Raw genomic sequence first — 20,064 nt, 5'->3', positions numbered from 1 at the left:
GGGTACATGCCTTAATTTCTCTTGGGTAAATACTTATGAATAGAACTGCTACACTTTTGTTCATTTGTTGCTTATATATTCACTTTTTCCTACAATCACTTTATCCAGTATTCATAATAGTAACAGTTACAATCTAGTGTTCAGGAGCACCATAGGGTGACTATAGTTAACAATTTATTGTATATTTCAAAATAACAAAAAGAGTGGAAATGGAATGTCCTTAACACATAGAAATAATAAATACTTGAGGTTATGGGTAACCCAATTACCCTAATTTGATCATTACGCATTGTATACTTTTTCCAAAAATATCACTTGTATCCCATAAATATGTACAACTAGTCTGTAGTGATAATTTCAAATTAAAAAATAAAAATAATTCAAAAATATTAATAATTCAAATATTGAAATATTTGAAGTTTAAAAAAATTTTTGAATTTGACATCTTTTCAATATTGAAAATAAATAATTCAAAATATAAAAATAAATACATAAATTACCAATATTTTTAACCTATAAAAGTGTACTCTCTAATTTTTATTTTTCCTGTAAGAAAATTATTTGACATTTCTCAGGAATATAACCAGATGGTTTTATTATTTCATTTCAGTATAAATTATGTTATGATTTCTTTTTTGATCTTATTTCCCATAACCAGAGCTTTATCATAGCTTCAAGTTAGGAATCATAAATTCCCTATCATTGAAAGTTCCTCAGGAATACAGAAATCCTTCCTTATCCAAGGTTGCACTTTGGGCAGATGTAGTTACCTTCTGTCAACCACAGTCTGAAAATATTAAATGAAAAATTCCAGAAATAAACCATTCATAGGTTTTTAATTGCACTCCACTTTGCGTAGCGTAATGAAATCTTGCCATCCTCACTTGTTAGTCTTCAACATTGTGTGTTTCTGACATCCCAACCATCAAAATTGTCATGGCTTAATGATGCAGGGTCACCCCAAGCAAATGAACCTCCCTTTGACATATTCTCAAGAGGTTAATGTGGCCTAATGCTACATCAAACTGCCTATGTCATTCACCTCACTTCATCTCATTACGTGAGTATTTTATCATTTCACCTCATCCTAGGAAGCACGAGTAAAGTATGAAGATAGGCTGAAAGAGATCACTTTCACATAACTTTTATTACAGTATATTATTATAATTGTTCTATTTTAGTAGTTATTGCTGTTAATCTCTTACTGTGTCTAATTTGTCAGTCAAACTTGATGTACGAACGACTTGATGCATATGTAGAAAAAAACAGTATATGTTGGGTTTGGTACTATGTGCGGTTTCAGGCATCCATTGGGCTTTTTGGAATGTATCTCCCATGGATAAGAGCGAACTACTATAAAATTAAAATGGCTTAGTTCTAAAACTTGTAAGATTTGAAAAACATCTGTTCATGTGGCAAAAAATTTACAAATCATTAACCAAAAAATATTGTGTTTATATCCAGATTATATGCTACTTCATTGAACTCTCAATTGAAAAATAATCTGGAAGTTCTCTAAGGGTGACTAAAGACTTTATTCTAAATTTCCTTTAGTGCATAAATGTACTGCATAACATACTTTTAAAAACTGTTCCAGAAAACCTCATGATTTTACCATATTTTTAGTCTACTGACACAGACATAAAACATTAAATGTTGTTTTGTGTATCATTAGTTCATTTAGCATGTGACTGGTTTACATATTTTGTCATATATATGTAAATATATAAATCTGTTAATATATTTCCATATACCTACAAATTTAGAAAACCTTCAAATACTTTATAATTAATTATATTTTCTAAATATCTAGAAATACAGAAAACCTACTTCAAATAATCCATAATTATATAATCTGATTCTTACAAGAAAGAACACTCCCTATAGATACTTTCAAAACCATCGTGATATGCATTATGAAATTATCCTAGATTAACTCAGGCAACTCATTGTTTGTGTTTCCCCCGCCATTTTTAAATTTACCCAATTTGTATTTCATTTCAGACAAAAAAAATAATTGATATATGAATTATAACCTGGAAAGAATATACAAGTGAGAAAAATTATTCAGTTTTTCCATAACAAATTATTTAAAATATCAAATATAATCAAGTATATGTTCTGTATACCTTTTACAGAGTTATAGTGTATCATTTTTCCTTTGAAATAGAAAATTGGCTCTTTTTCTAGTTTCTGTTACTTTAGCCCATATTTAGACAACATTTTGCCAATTGAAGCTCAATACTACATACTGTAAGTTATTTGAAGGACATAAAAAGTTGATTGCCATTTGGTATTTTGCCTGACCACAGCATGTTTAACAACTATTCTGTTATTCCGTTACCTCTGTGATAGACTGCAGTGACCTTTCATTGAGTTGCTTCAAGTACAATCATTCTCAGTACTATCAGCAGATATTTTGAGCATTCGTTCTTACAATGATACTTTATTTAAGGTATCATTTTTTCTCATGCAAAATAAATACCAAGACTTTTACATTCTTCCACACAAAAAGGTTATCAAGGCCATATTTAAAGCCACCAAAAATAATGTAAAGACCTAGTTTAGCATATTACAGCTAGAAGAGATTTTAGTGTCTACTCAGAATCTCCTTTTATAAGTAAGCAAATTGAGGCCCAGAACACTTAAATGAAACCTCTAAGGCCATGGCAATTAACTGGGTTAAAAAATTTATGAGGGTTAGAATTAAGAACTAGTCTTCCTGAACTCTAGGCTGTTATTCTACATGAAATGGAAATAATCTGACATCTATTTGCCTGAGTTAGCTGGTAGCTTCACTTTGGAACCAGAATTCTTTCTGCTTTATTATGGTTTTACTACTTTCAGCAAAAGGTGGGCAAGTTTTTTATATCACTGCCACCTTTTAATTGACTGACATATGGATAATGATCAATCTCATCTGGTTCATTTTTACATAATTTCCATAATAATTAGTTTTTATTTTAATTTGAAAACACCTAGGTAAGTAATTGATAGATTTCAAGATTTCTTATACATGGAGAATAGTGATATAAGAGAATAAATTAAGGTAATTGATGTGGTATTACTGAAAAAGGTAAAATAGCTTTTGAATAAATTAAGGTGAATATGTACACTACTAAAGAATGAGGCAATGCCCATGTCAAAGTGGAAGAGAAATACACAATTTCACCATTCTGTAGCAAACGCCAAAAAAAAAAAAAAAAAACAAAGAAGAGAGAGAAAAGGGGAGGTGAAGTAGGGGAGAAGGCAACATAGAAGTCTCATCTCTGTTTGAAAAATGGCAGGAGGAAAATGTTTTAAAACCTCATGAAATGGATTATCTACAATATAGGAAGCAAACAAACAAACAAAAATGAGCAGTATTTGGACTACAACCCACTCAGACCAGCAGGGTCCAGAAAGCCTTTGTTGCCACAAGGCAGCTGGTGACTGAGGATACAAAACCCTTTTTATTTCAATGTCATATTAAATCCTGAGGCATAAAATCAAGGGCAGACCTACAGAGCCTCTAGCTCTCCAAGAAAAGACTATCTAGCTCACAGCTAAAGCCAAATGCCAGCTAATGTTCCCATCTAAATGAAAAAATACCTAGCAAAACCATTAGAACATATATCTAAAATCATTTTTAAACTGTTTATTTAGGCATAGAAAGACAAGTAAGAAAACTGACTTGACATTTAGTTCATAAGACAGGTTGCACATTATGCAATATGCTTTCCAGGAAAAAGTATCCTATTTTTCAATCTCTGTAGGATAAATTAGCACAATCACAGAAAAAGGGACACTCATTTCCTTTTTCATATTTGGACACAAAATATGATATCCTGATACTTGAAAATCAAATAAATTATAAAAGTGGCAATAATTAGATTAATATGAAGTACACCTGTTGTAATCTCCAATTGGCATGCTGTAAGAACTTGATGAAACAACACACATGTAACACCCAGCATGGTATCAGACATTATATTAGGTATGATTTCAATATTCATTTATTAACACCTTTATTACAAGCACCTGCAAACTAATAATTATCCCCAACACTACTTTCACCTATCTAAAGGATGTCATCAAATAAATCATGATGTCTATGTTGAAGAAACTATGCTCATCTTATCATGATTTTTTTTTGTTTGGGTCTCTATTGGCATTCTCATGAATTTAAAATTCACAACTAATGAAATCTCTTTCTTCATTCTGATGCAGAGAACCTAAAAAATAATAATAAAGGTGCTCAGAGAATATTATTACTTATGTATCATCTAGCTTCAAATATTCAGCCCAATTAACCATCACTTTTAGGTTTAGCCTCCTGGCTTTAGAACTGCTCCCAGCTCCTCCCAGCTGCCGGTACGCTGGCACTGACAGATCTACTTTCTATAAATTTTCTGAAGGCAAGTCATATTTCTTAGTCTACAGTTTCCTCTCAGATTCTTTTAAATCTGTTTATATGCACCATTTACAGCTCCCCAACATGTATGTCCAATCATAATTAAATACAGATGTATTAAGGACTAAGGACTTAATATGCGCAAGGCAAATCTCTTGACCTCAGATCTGTGATTAACCCTCAAGCACAAAAGTTTAATTGGCTCTCTTCCAATTCATATTTCCTGAAATACCCGCAAAGGTTTCTTAAAAGACTTTAAAAAATTTAGAAGAGCATGACAGTTTCTACTTAATTCTTATAAAGTCAGTTTTTAAAATACTATTAAATAAGAAAAACATCACATTTTTATTCATATTTCAAATGGATCTAGAGAATTTTTTGCAGTTTGAATATAACAGAGAAAATTATTACGTTTCACTAGATACTAACAAAAACACTTATTAATTATTTGCCCATGCATTTTATTCCAGAAAAGGAAATCTCTAACGTGAATCTGCAGTCAAATTCACACAGACAGCCTGTCCCACCACATGCGCGCGCGCACACACACACACACACACACACACCCTCAAGAGGTTGAGACCACAAACAGTCCAGTTGTAATTTTTTAAAAACATAAAGTATACTCTTTATTTCAGCTGCCAATTTGGCCTTACCTGCAGCCATAACTTGTTATGCACAGCATCTCTCCCTGTGGCAATGCACTGAAATGTAGCATTCTGCCCTGCATTCACCTCTACATCCCCTAGACGGAGGAAATGAGGAGATTTATCTGTGGAGGGAGAAAAAAATATGTTTGTTTTCATATGAAGAAAATACGCCATGTTACTTTTCTCCAACTATATTTTCGTTAGTGTTTTTACCTTTGGCTGAGACTAACATCATAAACAAGACAACTGAGGGGCTTTTTTTGCACTGGAAGACACCATTTCCTTTGTGACTCTCATAGTTCTCTTTTTCTCAGTAGCTCTATTACTTACTGTTTCATAATTGCTGGAGTGTTGTTCTCTACAAAGTGAGCACTCAACAGTTGCTGCTGAACTGCTGCCATAGCTTGTTGCATATGGATGATAATAAAATAGTTACAAGTCAAAGCAACCCAGAGATTAAATTGATACAAAATCAGAGTCTAATCTAAAAATATAATGAAAACATATAATGATTTCTAAACTGCTGACAGTTATATGGCCATTGAACTTATTCGGCTACAATTTAAGCAGTTAGATCTTTCTTTAAAAAAAAAAATCAATGGTTATAACCCGCTAGCACTTCAAAGAACAAGGGAATGTTTTTATTTCTTGCAAATAGAACATCAACTAAACTGTTAAATTTACTTATTCCATTGTAGCCATCGTATGGTAATCCAAAAGAAATATCTATATTAGACCAACAAAAATGATGATCGTAGTCAAAATGTAAGTGATATTTATGACTGTCAAACAAGTATTCTCTGAAATTACCTTTTAAAACTGAAGCCTCATCCATGTTTCCCATTGAAAGGAAATTTATATAAAAAGCAAAAGCTAAGCCTCAGAAGTAATAAGAAAAGCTCACAGAGGACCATATCACCCTAAAACTGCTGTTAGGCTCAATTCACAATTTTCTATATACTTATGAAATCCTTTCCTTAATACTTATCATTCAATAAGAGAAAAATGAAGTGTAGATAAAAACACAGTTCTCTTAAACTACAGACTTAAAGAGCATAGTAAACCAGCTTGAACTTTAAGTGAGATGATTTTGTTCTCTTTTTGCTTAGAATTTACCAACAAACACATGGTATATATAATTTGACACTGCCTACATCTTTCTCTAGTACCTTACCTCTCAGGAAGAGATTTAAAATAAGGAATCCCTAAGTTAGAACGGAAGCTAAAGCAGCAGTTCTCAATTTATAAACTCTAGACCAGCAACATCAGCTGCACTGGAATCAGAAATGCAAATTTTCAGGCCCCACCCCAGGCCTATTGAATCAGAAAAAGGGGAAGAGCAAAGCAATCTGTGATTTACCATGGCTATAGTTTACTCTGAAGCACACCTGAGTTTAACAACCACTCAGCAGAAGCACAAGCCTTGGCCCTCACAAGGGGCCCCATACTGCTGTTTACAGTGTGTTAGATATGCTTCTACTAGGGAGGATTGCGGAACAGTAATTCGGAATTTGCAGGCCTTATAAAATGCTGCTGTTGGGAAATATAGGTAAAGTCTGAATTTATGCCAGCTGTTTTTTGCCTGGCTCTATTGAATGCATGCAGTAATTAATTTTCACAGAATGTGATGTAAACACAAATTTAGGTACACCATCTGAAAACCAATCAAGGTGCATTAAAGGCATAACAAAACTGTGTATTAATAAACCAAATTTCTTGTTTTGTTTGCTCTCTCTCTCTCTTTTTTTTTTTTTTTTTTTTGAGACTGAGTCTTTCTTTGTTGCATAGGCTGGAGTGTGTGGCATGATCTCAGCTCACTGCGACCTCCACTTCCCACATTCAAGTGGTTTTCCTGCCTCAGTCTTCTGAGTAGCTGGGATTACAGGCGCGCATCACCACACCTGGCTAATTTTTCTTTTTTTTTTTTTTTTTTTTTTTTAAGTAGAGACAAGGTTTCACCATTTTGGCCAGGCTGGTCTAAAACTTCTGACCTCATGGGTTAGCCAGATATTTATTATGATAGAGAAAAAAAGGTAGTCCTAAATTTGGAATAAGGTGAACTAATTATTTCTCTTCATTTCACCCCAGTCCTCAAATTAGCAGATCAAATAACTTCATGAGGCTTCTTTTTATTTTCCTTTCTGTTGAACTCTGATTTGCTACTCTTCTCTGTTTTTCTAGACAATTTAATGCCAAAAAAGAACAATTCCGCCTAAGAGTTGCCTTTACCTGTATATTTTGTTCTCAGTAATGTAATAATTTAGAAGAATCTCCTAATATGTGTATAATTAAAGTCTGAAAAAATATTGGATTCAAAAACTCTAGAAATATATCTGTTTTCTTTTAAAACTCAATAGAAGACTAGGACTAACAACAACGAGAGAGACAGCAATGACCAAGTGATAAACAATCAATAGTCACTGCCGATATAAGGCAAGTGTTGAAAGGACACAGAAAAATACAATTCTTAATCACAACCTACCACAAGGATAACTCAGTACTTGGATGTCATCAATGGCAATATACCCACTTCTCCCTCCTGAGACTTCGGCTTCAAATATTACCTGTCAAAAAGAAACAGAAAACATTTACAACAATCATTTTCAAGGGATGTCTACAGTGGAGGGGAATCGTTATATATATGCAAAAGTAAATCTAATTTTTGTTCAATAAAAATTAAAAATTTGACCTTTAATGTACAATAATTTCTTAAAATTCGTATAGGTAAACAAACCAAAAAACAAAATTTGAAGAACAATTACATTACTGAGGTAAAGCAGGTTAAATTTTTAAAGCAGCTCTTGTCAAGTATTGTTATTTTCCTGAATAGGTAACAAATAGAATGACTAGGCAGACATAGCTAGTTTCTTTAAAAGTAAACTTTCACATATTGACTTTCTCCATTTTTGTTGTTTACTTAACACATATGGAGCACCTACTATGTTCTAAGCAGTATGCAAACCACTGAACACATCAATAGAATAATCTGTGTTTTAAATAGCTGAATTTTCAAGGATGGGTGTCAACCAATTGATTGTTGGTGTTCCAGACCAAAGGAACAAATACAGTGAAAAAGATTGGGATGGCATGTTTGAAAAACTAAATAAATATAATCTCTATTGCTACAAAGGCTCAAATGGGAAGAGATGAGATTAGAGAGGTAGGCATGGAAGGCCTCAAATACCATGGGAGTGAGGTCAGGATTAAGGCACTCAATAGTTCCATATCTAAGAATGTTAAGAAAAAGAAGGCTTCTATGTTTAAATAAGAGCTCATCTTACAGAGTTTTGTAGTTATAGTCAATAGCAAAGCTTCGCATGACCTTTCTTTTAATGTGTACTGCGGCTGGGTGCAGTGATTCACACCTATTATATAACACTTTGGGAGTCTGAGGCAGGAGGAACACTTAAGCCCAGAAGTTCAAGGCCAGCCTGGGCAACATAGCAAGATCCTGTCTCCACAAAAAAAAAAAAAAAAGAAAAAAAAATAGCTGGGTGTGGTGGCATGTGCCTAAAGTATCAGGTACTTGGGAGACAAAGGTGGAAGAATTGCTTGAACCCAGGAGTTCAAGGCTGCAGTGAATTAGGATGGCACCACTGCACTCCAGCCTGAGCAACTGAGCAAGACCCTGACTCTTAAAAAAAAAGTGTAACACTAATAATGTGCGCCATGACTTTCAAGAGAAAACAGATTTAGCATTCAGCATTTCAATATTGTATTTGACTCCTTTATTCATGGGGATACATACATTGTATTAGAGTATTTGCAAAGCATTTTAGAAAATGTTATGAAAGTTGATATTTAAAGTAAGAATAAAACAGAATCAAATTGGTCTAATAGAAACATTTGGCTATAAAGTGAAAGATGGTCTGGAAGAAAAAAAGTGATAGTTAATATGCTAGAAGTAGTGTGAATGGTGAGATGAGAAGAAAAAGGAAAGATACAAATAATACTAAGGAAGCAGAGAAGGTAGAACTTATTGACTCAGTTGTGAAATATAGGACAACTCAATGATTTCTAGCTTAGGCTACCAGGTGAATGATGCTGTCAGGATAACAACACAGAAAAGGAAACAAATTGAGGAAGAAAATAATGAAGTAGATTTTGGACATTTCAAATATCATTTGCCTATGATACAGGGGAAAACGCTTAGGTGATAACTAGATAGATTTGGAAGAGAAAATTATGAGCATACAATAAAGGCACAAATTTTAAAGTTATCTGATGAAGGATATCAGATAACTCCATGGAAGGGAGTTAGCTACTGATTCAAAGTTAAAGTGATCGGTGAGCAAGATGCCATAAGAAGATAAGTAAGAGGAGAAAATTACTAGAAATGAAAGGTCAAGACTGAAAAGTCCACTAGGAAAGATAAAGCCAACAGCAAATGGTTAAGAAAGGAAGAGTGGTACCAGGAGGTTTCAAGCAGCTCACAACACTCTCAATAAAAGGATTAGAAAAGGCCAGGAATATTGTAATAACCATAACTTAAAGATTTCAGATATGTGTGTAAACGACGGTATCTAGATGCACACAGATTTCAGGAGGTGAGAGCCTCTCTGGTGTTATCTAATAATCTCTAGCCATTTTATTCTTTCCCATAGGAGTATTTGCCAATTCTGAGATCAGGCTATGGTTCTAGCTTAGCACAGACTGAAAACCTCTAGTAGGAGGAGGTGAAAACAGTGAAAGCTTGGTGCAGCCGTGCAGAAATAGAAAAACAACTTGAAAATTTGGGAGGCTGACTTTTCCAAAAAGACATAGGTAAAGGCAAATAATGTCTAATACAAGAAAGAGGTCAAGAGAAATTGAAACTAATAAGTATCACTTGGGGTTAGCTCTTAGGTAATCAGGACATTTTTACTCTGGTGGAGGAGGAGAAGCTTGATTGACTGGGTTGATAATAAGTAACATTTATTGAGCACTTACTATATAAAGTAGACTGTCCCAAGCGATGCACACTTACACATTTACACACAAATAAATGCATTTAATCCTCATTACAATCATACTAGGTAGGTATTATTTTCATGCTCATTTTAAAGAAAAGTAATTGAACCAAGGCCTAAAAGCTAACAAGTGGTGAAGCTCAGAATGGCCTGACCCATCCTGCCTCCAAGTTGCTTTTGAAAATTTTACTACGTTGCCTCTCAAGAAAAAGAAGAAGACACAGAGTATTTAAGTAGACTTTAGAGTTTAAATTTCCTTTAAACATCTAAAAATGTTAAGTAAACTTTAAATTTAAAAAATGAATTTCGTTTTAAATAGCACACTGACTAGATATTATATTGACAAGACAGCAGTATGGTTCCATTAAACTCTTCCCATTCTCACACCATACTCTTACAACCAACCCAAAGTCAGTAACAATGAGACAAGGTAAGCCACTGGAATGGATGGCTCATCTCCCTTCCATCTGTCCCAATCGTAAACAACCTATGTTACTTCTTTTCTACTCCAATTTTGCCCTTTGTGACAACTGATTTTACTGGAATAAGCTGAAGGTGAAATGGAGGATGGGGTCTTTGTTGTGAGCAGGATGCTTCATGATAGGATAGTATCTATAACACGGGAGTATGCGTAATATGTGTGTGTATATGATTTACATTTCACATAAATGTATTTAGTGTGAACGTAATTCCTATGTCATTTTCTAGATATTGGAACAAAGGCTTAGCAAGAAATAGAGGATAGGATCAAAAACTTTAAATAGTGTATAACTTGAGACAACTGTGGTACAGACCACCTTCACAGGGGTGAAAAAAACCTGTGTTATACTACAAGCCCTCCTGTTTACAAATTCTTTTTTTTTTTTTTTTTGAGACGTTGCCCAGGCCGGAGTGCAATGGCGCAATCTCGGCTCACCGCAACCTCCGCCTCCTGGGTTCAGGCAATTCTCCTGCCTCAGCCTCCTGAGTAGCTGGGATTACAGGCACGCGCCACCATGCCCAGCTAATTTTTTTTTTTTTTGTATTTTTATTAGAGACGGGGTTTCACCATGTTGACCAGGATGGTCTCGATCTCTTGACCTCATGATCCACCCGCCTCGGCCTCCCAAAGTGCTGGGATTACAGGCGTGAGCCACCGCGCCCGGCCCCTGTTTACAAATTCTTGAGGATTCACATAAATTTGGGATCTGAAACTTTTAGTGCTAAGTGTTAACCCTATAACATGAATATAATACAGCTTTCAAAAAGAAGGTTTCTAAGGATTAAATAGTAGCATATGCAAAGGTGCTACCTAAACTAAAAGGTGTGATTATCAACATTGTTAATACCTGAAGTCTGTATAAATGTATCCTAGGAAAATAAGTTTTATTTGTTTGATTATTGGTTTAAGGAAAGATAAGTTATAGAAAAAAAGTTTTTACAAATTATTTTTTGAAAAAAATTACATTCTAATGAATAAATCACACATATTGTTTGTTATTTCAGTTTTGTTGTTGTGAGTATTCGTTAAATTATTTTAACTTCTAGGTCTACCCTAGCTTCACTTTCTTATTTAACTTCTTGTACTTTAAACAAGATTACTACACCCCTGAGAAAAAGTTTCTTATGTGTTCATTTAAACTGAGCTTTATTCAAGACAATAAATTGAGGCCTTGATTTGAAAGGAGGCACAATAATTGATTATTTTTTTTAAAAAAGTTTCTCTTCTTAGTGACCTCATTTTACCTGCTAAATGTTGTCTTTGCCTCATTAACGACAGGTAGAAGAAATTTCTAAGATCAGATTCCTTTACTGCTAAGGATCTAATCAGCTTTATCACTTCAACAGAGCCCTCACCTTGTAGCGCTCTTCTGTCCAGTCAGGGAAAACAAATCTCAATAGCTTAATTACGCAAAGTGTGCTTGGGCTAATGCTCAGGTCAGATCTAATGCTTGATGTCAAGTAGTCAACCAGCCTTCGCAGAAGAAGAGAGCAGTGTAAGCCATACCAGTTGTCAATTTTAAACCATCCAGGAGGCCAGCCTGGGAGCAGAATGAATGGGCTCTGCTTTCCAAGCCATTTTTACTCCACTCCATTACCTGAAACACTGAAGGTGATGATTCTAATCAAATTTTTGCTACTCCAGCAACAGTCCTGGGTTATTAACTAAATAAGTGAAATGAAGTTGAATTAAATTTGGGGGAGATGGGAAACCCTAAAGAACAAAGATAACTTTATCCTCTAGCAAATGGGATTAATCCAGAGGAAGTGTCTCCTAAAACGGAAAGCTGAACTGGATGTCCAGAAGCCTGGGATCTGGTTGTTGGTCTACTAGCACATGTAACCCAAGCAAGTTATTAATACTTAACTTGGGTCTTTGTAGCCTCATATTGACAATATTGCCTTTCCCTACATCATATGATTCTTGTGAAGACTGAATGGTATATATGAAATGATTAAATAATATGTGAAATATGTAATACAAGATATTATAGATACTAAAAAAATCTGAAAAAAAAAATCTCCCCTTAATATTATTTCAATATATCATAGTGTTAAGAGCCCAGGCTCCAAAGTCACACATGTATATAATTAATACTCTTTTTCTTTTTTTTATGAGACAGACTCTTGATCTGTCACCCAGGCTGTAGTGCAGTGGCACGATCTTGGCTCACTCTAACCTCTGCCTCCCGGGTTCAAACAATTCTCATGCCTCAGCCTCCCCAGTAGCTGGAATTATAGGCACATGCCACCACGCCTGACTAATTTTTGTATTTTTGTAGAGAAAGAGTGTCAACATGTTGGCTAGGCTGTTCTTGAACTCCTAGTCTCAAGTGGTCTGCCTGCTTCAGCCTCCCAAAGTACTGGGATTACAGGCATCAGCCACCATGCCCAACCTAGTTCATACCCTTTAACTGTAACTATAACTTATATAAAATGTAAACTTCAATTTCCTTTTCTATAAAGGAAACTTTATATGGAAGATTAAATGAGATAATGCACATAAAACATTTAACACATCTCCTGCCACACAGTAAGCATGCTATGTTAAGTAGCACCACTGTTATGAGCGGAAAATAATCATAAAAGACACATGTACTAAAATTATATTTCTTCCATTCCCTTTTTCCTCCACTAAAAACCTAACCCCCAATCCCAGATTGGAAAAGCATAGAATAAACTAGTGTTCAATTCCTGTAAACCTCCTTAAATTCATAGTCTTTTATTTTATATTTAAACACTAAATTTTGCTAAAGTTCAAAACAAATTACACATCTGCCTTCAAAGAACAAACGTGCCAAAATCAAAGCCTATTTTTAAATATGCATGCCCAAATTTCAGTAACAAACAAGATAGTCATCTGTAACACATACAAAGACAGGTCAACCCTGCAGATCCCACCCTATGAATACCATTGAAGCACATGCATCTGTATCTCTCATCACAAGGTGTGACCTCCAATTTAGGAGCTGTAGTTAACTTTGCATCCTCAAAGCTCATATATTGTCTATCACAAAGCAGATATTCAACAAATAATAACAAGACTATATATGTGTGTATATATATATGTATGTATGTATACACATTACTTAGATGTATATATATATAAACATCATTACATATAATTGAATTCTACCATGTGAAACTTAAACATTGTAGTTCCACAAGATGTATCCTCAGTCTTTTTCTCTCTTTGCCCTATACTTTCATCTCTGATTGAAGATTAAGGAAGATGAGGCTATAAAGAGGACAGAGGGAAATGGAAAAAAAATTAAATATGTAAAACTACAAAAGGAAAATGGAAGTACATGGCATCACAAAAGGTGATGAAAGAGTATCTAAAGGAGAAGAGATGTCAGGAACTAAATGCTGGCCAAATACTACATTAAATGGTTATTGAAAATGCCCGTTATTTGTGCCATTGAGATCAAAAGTGTCCAAAGAAAGAGTGGTCTGTATGAAGAATAGAAGTGGAAACCATATTGGGCAATGAAGAACACGGTGAAGGCACAGAGACAGCAAGTTTAAGAATGCTTATAGGAAGTTTGTCTGAATGGATAAAGAGAAATTTGACTAAGGATAGAAGAAGATACGGGACCAAGGAAGGGTTCTTTTTTTTTTCTTATTACTTTGATAAGAAACACTTAAACATGTTTAGATATTGATGAGGATAATTCAATTTGGTAGTGAATATTTGCATGTACATATGAAAAAAGTGATAACTGTTAGTGTGAAACAGGATAAGATCCAATCACAGGTTGTAAGAGGAGCGTTGCCTTTTTTATAACAAGAGGAAACGAGAAGATGCATGAAAATGTAATTTTTAGGACTGGTAGCTAAGGAAGTTCCTATTACATGGCTTCAATTTTCTTAGCTATAAGTAATGGGCTGGTGAGAAGAAGGAGTGGTTGAAGTCTGGAGAAAATTGAAAGGAGCCTAAATAGAGAGTAGAAGAACAAAGAGAGCAGAAAAATATAGTAGTAGAATTTCCAGTTATTTGGATCCAATTGAAATTGATAACCCTGAATTTCTTGTGATCAAATCTATCATTAGTGTGGTTTTTAAAAAACAGTATATTTTTTTCATATAAGCCCAGAAAAAGTAGATAGAATAAAAGTAAAAAGTTTATGGAAACAGTAATTGTATAACAAAAATTAACATAATGAAGTCAAATTTTGATATGATAAGCAGTTGATGAACTAGCCAAAGATAGATGGTTTGATGGCTTGGAGCTCTCCATAAAGTTATTAGATGATCTAAGCAAAATGAGTATAGTAGAGAAAGATAGGTTTACATTTAGTCAGTAAGATACATATGCATAAAGTTGGAGCAGTTGTGAGATATTACAACATCCAGGTAACCAGAGTAGTAAACAGAGGGGTGACCTTTGGAAGTGGTGAGGTCAAAAAACTATCCAGGTGCATTCCACACATATACTGATGTCATCAAGAGGGCAGTGAGTTTTGAAAGTGGACAGAGCAACTCTAAATTATGCTGGTACCCAAGTTCATGATGAGTAAAACAAAATTTCAAGTCCAGTGAAAAGTAATAATAAGGATGATGACATGGTTGAAAGAAAAAAAAAAAAACCTCAAAGATGCAAAGGTGTTTCCCACCTGATATGGTTTGACTGTGTCCCTACTCAAATCTCATCTTGCATTGTAGCTCCCATAATTCCTATGTGTTGTGGAGGGAGTAACTGAATCATGGGGACAGTTTCCCCCATTCTGTTCTTGTGGTAGTAAATAAGTCTCACGAAATATGATGGTTTTCACAGATCTGAAGTTTCCGCTTTCACTTGATTCTCATTCTCTCTTGCTGCGCCATGTAAGACGTGCCTTTCCCCTTCTGCCATGATTGTGAGGCCTCCAGCTACATGGAACTGTGAGTCCATTAAACCTATTTTTCTTCCCAGTCTCAGGTATGTCTTTATCAACAGCATGCAAATGGACTAACACACTACCCATTGATCTAAGCTACTTGGGAATTAATATCTTCTCTCTTAGAGAATATTGGGAAAAAGTGTCTGTAGGCTATATCCACAAACAGATCATGATTATAATTACATAATTAACTCTAAGTAAACATTTGATGTTTATCTCCTCTATTAAAATAAAAACTCATTGAGGACAATGCCTGTCATGTTCCTCACAACATCATTGAATGACATGAATCCCATTGAGCGTCAGGGCTGAAAAAGTCCCAATATGTTACAGAAAACAATGATGCAGTATTTGTGGATTCTAGTTAAAGGTTTTGCCTAAAAGGGAACTATGGGAATATACATTTAGCTCATTTTTACTTAACTCACAAAATTGTGTTGAAATAATACAATGACACTCCCTTGAGAAAGTTCTAGATAATTTTCCCAAGCTATAGTAGTAATCATGAAAACATAAACCTCCCCTGCACAGCTAAATAATACTACAAGGCATAAATTTCTGCTGATAAGTCCCAGAAGATTTTCTATAGAGTAAGTCAAGTACCTATTTGAAAACTTAAAATTCTAGAATCTAGCTACTTTTCAAATGTGAATGTTCTATTTTCACCCATACATAAAGATGAAGATATATATAATTGACAGGTGATACCAAAAGTGTAATGCACAACTAGCAGTTACTGTCACTCACTGTAGCTCCTCTCATAGACACTGTCAATTTGGAATTGTGGTTTCTCACCTAAGGATCAGCAGAAAGCATTAGAGAAAAGGAGCTTCTGTTCATCAGATCCCTGCAAGCCAGGCTGGTTTGCCTATTGACCCATGTCTGCTTCTAAGAATCTAAAGTGTGAAAGGGCCTTAGTCAAGGACTTCAGACTTTGAAACTGATGAATTCTTATTAACCTTTTCCTATTGATTGTTTACTTGTTTATTTAGTTCATGAAGGAGATACACACCTGCAATCACAAAAGATACATAGATAAAATATGTAAGCAAGAGAAATGTTTGTATACTCTTTGACTTTAGAGTTGCTAAAGTTAACTATTTGGCTATTTGTAAACTCTTTGATTTTAGAGTTGCTTGAGAAAGTAATTAGGTGGTTCTAGTTATATGTCAACTAAATATGGAAGGCAATTAAGACATATAATCAAGCCCAAATCAATTCTTCATCTAACCCCTATGAATTTCAGATTTTAGCTATTCTTAGCACTTCCATGACTCATAGATGTATAATTTTCCTTAAGATGTCCTGAGATTAAAAATGCCTAGTTCTTTAGAAAAATCAGTCCTATCAAAACTTTACATCAGGATTTTACTGTCTACATGGAGTAATTAGGGCTCCAGAGATTCTAAAAACCAACATTCTCATACCTGAATACATACAGGCCTTTTGCATAGTTAAAGCATCTGCCACTCAGCAGAAGCTACCACATAGGTTTAAATATTCTTTCACTTTCACTGTGTACACACACACACACACACACACACACACACACACACACGTCCACATAATTCTATGTATCCATCTATCAATGTAATTAATATTACAGTGACAAGTTGATTTTAGAATGCTAATGTCACCAGCTATTCTTTAATAAAACATCAATGTATCCAATTACAAGGGCTTTGATTACAAAAATATTCTGAAGTTAGCATTACCAATTGCCCAAATGATGAGAAAGACTACCACATTATCTAACAGGGATGACATCAGGTATAACCAGAGTGCAGTTGCATGAAAAGCAGCTATGGCATCCACCTAACTGGAACCCTTTCAAGAGTGATGTTGTGTTTTGCCTAATAAACAACAGAACATCAGTCAAAGCACATGGCAGTGTACAGGTAACTGTAAAAAGTCAGGACCACAGATCAAAAGGAGAAAAATAAAATCTAAGAGAGGCATACCAAGGAGGCTGTGTAAAGAAAAGCCCAAAGAGAGAGATTTTCAGAAGGCTCCATACTGAAATGAATATGCAAGCATAGGACATTCCTATGTTTCAAATTAGCCCAGGGAGTTGACTATCCCTAATATAATCACTAAAACTATCTAAAAGATCTAAATAGAGGAACGAACAATAATCATTTCAGAGCATTGCTAGAATGTTGAAGTTATAATAATAGTCCATTAGTTATTTAAATTAATTCTGCATTCCTGAAATCTTGCACTTGTAAAAGATTATCAATGATGTTTTTAATTAGAAAGATGTTGATGCAGGTTTATATGTATAAAAACACATGACTTCTTATTCTTAAAGTGACTAAGACAGACTTCTCACAAATCCAAAACCTGAACTGAGAATGAATAATATAACAAAATAAACCCGCGAAAAGTTTTTGTGTTCTCTGCATGTTCTCTGTATCATTAAGATGCCTCTGGGGGTGGAAAGGATTACATACTTGCTTTCTCAAAAGAGACCCTTAAGGTAAGAGGGAGACACACACATGCACACCCACTCAACACAGAGCACACCGGAGTTCCCAGCAGCAGAGCCCCGACTCTGAGCCACAGACCTCAACTCAGGCCCTAGTTCTGACCTCATGAGGTCATTGTAAGGATTAAAAGAGTTTGTATACAGTTTAGGAGATTTCTTATAAATGTTAGCCCCTTCCTCCTTTTGCTAACCTTTACCAGAAACTGATTCATGATTCATCATAGGTACACCTTTTAGTTCTTTTGTGCTATAAAAACAGCACCACAAACTCACTACCTTCCCCATTCCTGAAGTCTGACATCCCTATCAATAAGCCTCCTTTCCATGTTCCTTTACCAGTTCAATTCAGGGCCTAAATGTGGTGAAAATGCCTGAAACTAGAGACCACAGTATAAGGTATGCCAACCCCCTTCTCTCTCTAGAGGCTTTCCAATTCCAATATAGGCAGACAGACAGGCAGAGCATAATAATATATCCCAAATGCCCTAAAGATGAAACTCAGAAATAAAATTGAAATAGGACCCACTATTCATGGCTCAGTCTAATTTATGTTAGAATATGAGTTTAGCAAAAATTGAGGAAAAAACAAAAAGGCAATTAGAAGAGGAAAATAAAAGTTTACTGAAATAATCCAAGATCTAAAAATGTCCTTAAACACATTTTTCATCCTATAGATCTGTCCTTAGGTACATAAGCAAGCAACTTACACCATAAAAGATCTGGTATAAAACCGAAAGTAGGGAAGCAAAGAGTAGCAGAAAATTCATCAGCAAAATGTCATTTCTGTATCTTTACTATCATAGCTCCACCATCTGGGTTATATTTTATAGTTGGTTGTCTGGGCCAAAAATAAAAGATGACTGGTTAAGGTTTCTATTTCTATCAACATGACACTGAATTACAGTACTATCTTTCCTCGCTTCCAGAGATGTGCCATTTGTCTTCCTACAATCCACAAGCAGAACCTTTTAAATTTTAGCACCAACAGTCCAATCTTACACATAGCAGAAGTAGATCACTTCACCTGCACAACTATATCTGAAAAATAATGCTTTCGAACTAACACAGTAACTCTGTTCTTGACAAATTTAAACAACTCTCAAGAGCTTTAATTTATACTTATGAAACTAAGGAAAATTAAAATTAGTAGTTCAACCTCCATGTACCATCACACTAAATATCTATTAACACGTGATATCTGATGACAGTATGCACTTATAAAGAAAAGCAACCTTTAAGTAAACCAGATGATTAATTGTTAGTGAAGAGATAAGATAAATGGATTTGTCTACCTATAGGCAAAGTTGAGCTAGATGCTACCTTGAGTTTTCACATCACAAATTCAGGCATATTAATGAGTAATTGTTTTGTTTAAACCTCTTGTAAAAAGAGAACTCTCTACTTACATAATATTGATTTAGGAATTAAGTAATTTTAAAAGTACCATGAACTTTTCTATTGAAAAAAATAGGTATGGTTGGAGGGGAGAAGGGAAAGGTTTTGACATAAGTTTATAAGAGTAACTAGTTTGTGTACTCTTGGTCGAATTTAGGGATAGAAAGCCTGTGAACTTTTATTTTCTGTTTTATTTTACAAGACAAATAGTCAAGTACAGTGATATCTTTATATAAGGTTTAAATAGTACAAATATAATTACATATCATTATATAATTTATTATGTTAGTGCTTTTAACTAGTAAAAACCTAGTCAAAACTAAAGAAGAGATGTAACAAACAATACATTTGATGGTCAGCTTCGACAGGAGAAAATAATGGGGAGCTTTGGAAGATATCCCAGCACAACTAAAAATAATGGGTGCATATACACAAATATGCACATCTATATTTATCTTGACTTTTTTTCTTAAAACATATATAAGATGAAGACACTAAAAGTATATGGTTCATTTGATTCTTTGCAGAAGATGAACTCAAATTTTTGCCGATACGCTTAAAATATTCATGTGTCATAAATCAGTAAAATATGAAGTTTGTAAGACTTTAAGAATCTTGCTAAAAATTATAAGGCAAGATATTTTTACCTAGAGTACTCATGGATTATTCGGAAGTTAGTAAAAAAAAGAAAGAAATGACAACCTTTCCATATCACAAACTTTTTGAAGAATACCTATAACATCTCTGGGTATCGGGCAATCAGTAAAAATGGGTTGACATAGATAATTTAAGAAATACTAGGGAGAAAGAAATTCTTGGAACTCTT

General features: G+C 34.4%; 1 protein-coding gene across 14 annotated transcripts in view; it reads right to left on the bottom strand.

Moving 5' to 3' along the window:
* PTPRK (protein tyrosine phosphatase receptor type K) overlaps positions 1 to 20,064 on the bottom strand; it is a 576,007-nt gene that overhangs the window by 291,143 nt on the left and 264,800 nt on the right. For all 14 annotated transcript variants that reach the window (XM_032274360.1, XM_032274363.1, XM_032274362.1 and 11 more), the window contains exons 4-5: positions 7,526 to 7,607; positions 5,050 to 5,165 (exon numbers count right to left, since the gene is read on the bottom strand). In XM_032274360.1, the coding sequence (XP_032130251.1) occupies positions 5,050 to 5,165; positions 7,526 to 7,607 (198 nt within the window). The remainder of the gene's footprint in view (positions 1 to 5,049; positions 5,166 to 7,525; positions 7,608 to 20,064) is intronic.

This window comes from Sapajus apella, unplaced genomic scaffold, assembly GCF_009761245.1.
Source record: "Sapajus apella isolate SASKATOON/1434 unplaced genomic scaffold, GSC_monkey_1.0 scaffold6, whole genome shotgun sequence".
NCBI classification, from domain to species: domain Eukaryota; kingdom Metazoa; phylum Chordata; class Mammalia; order Primates; family Cebidae; genus Sapajus; species Sapajus apella.
The sequence above is the reverse complement of the archived record's forward strand: the minus strand, read 5'-3'. Positions and strand labels throughout refer to the sequence as shown.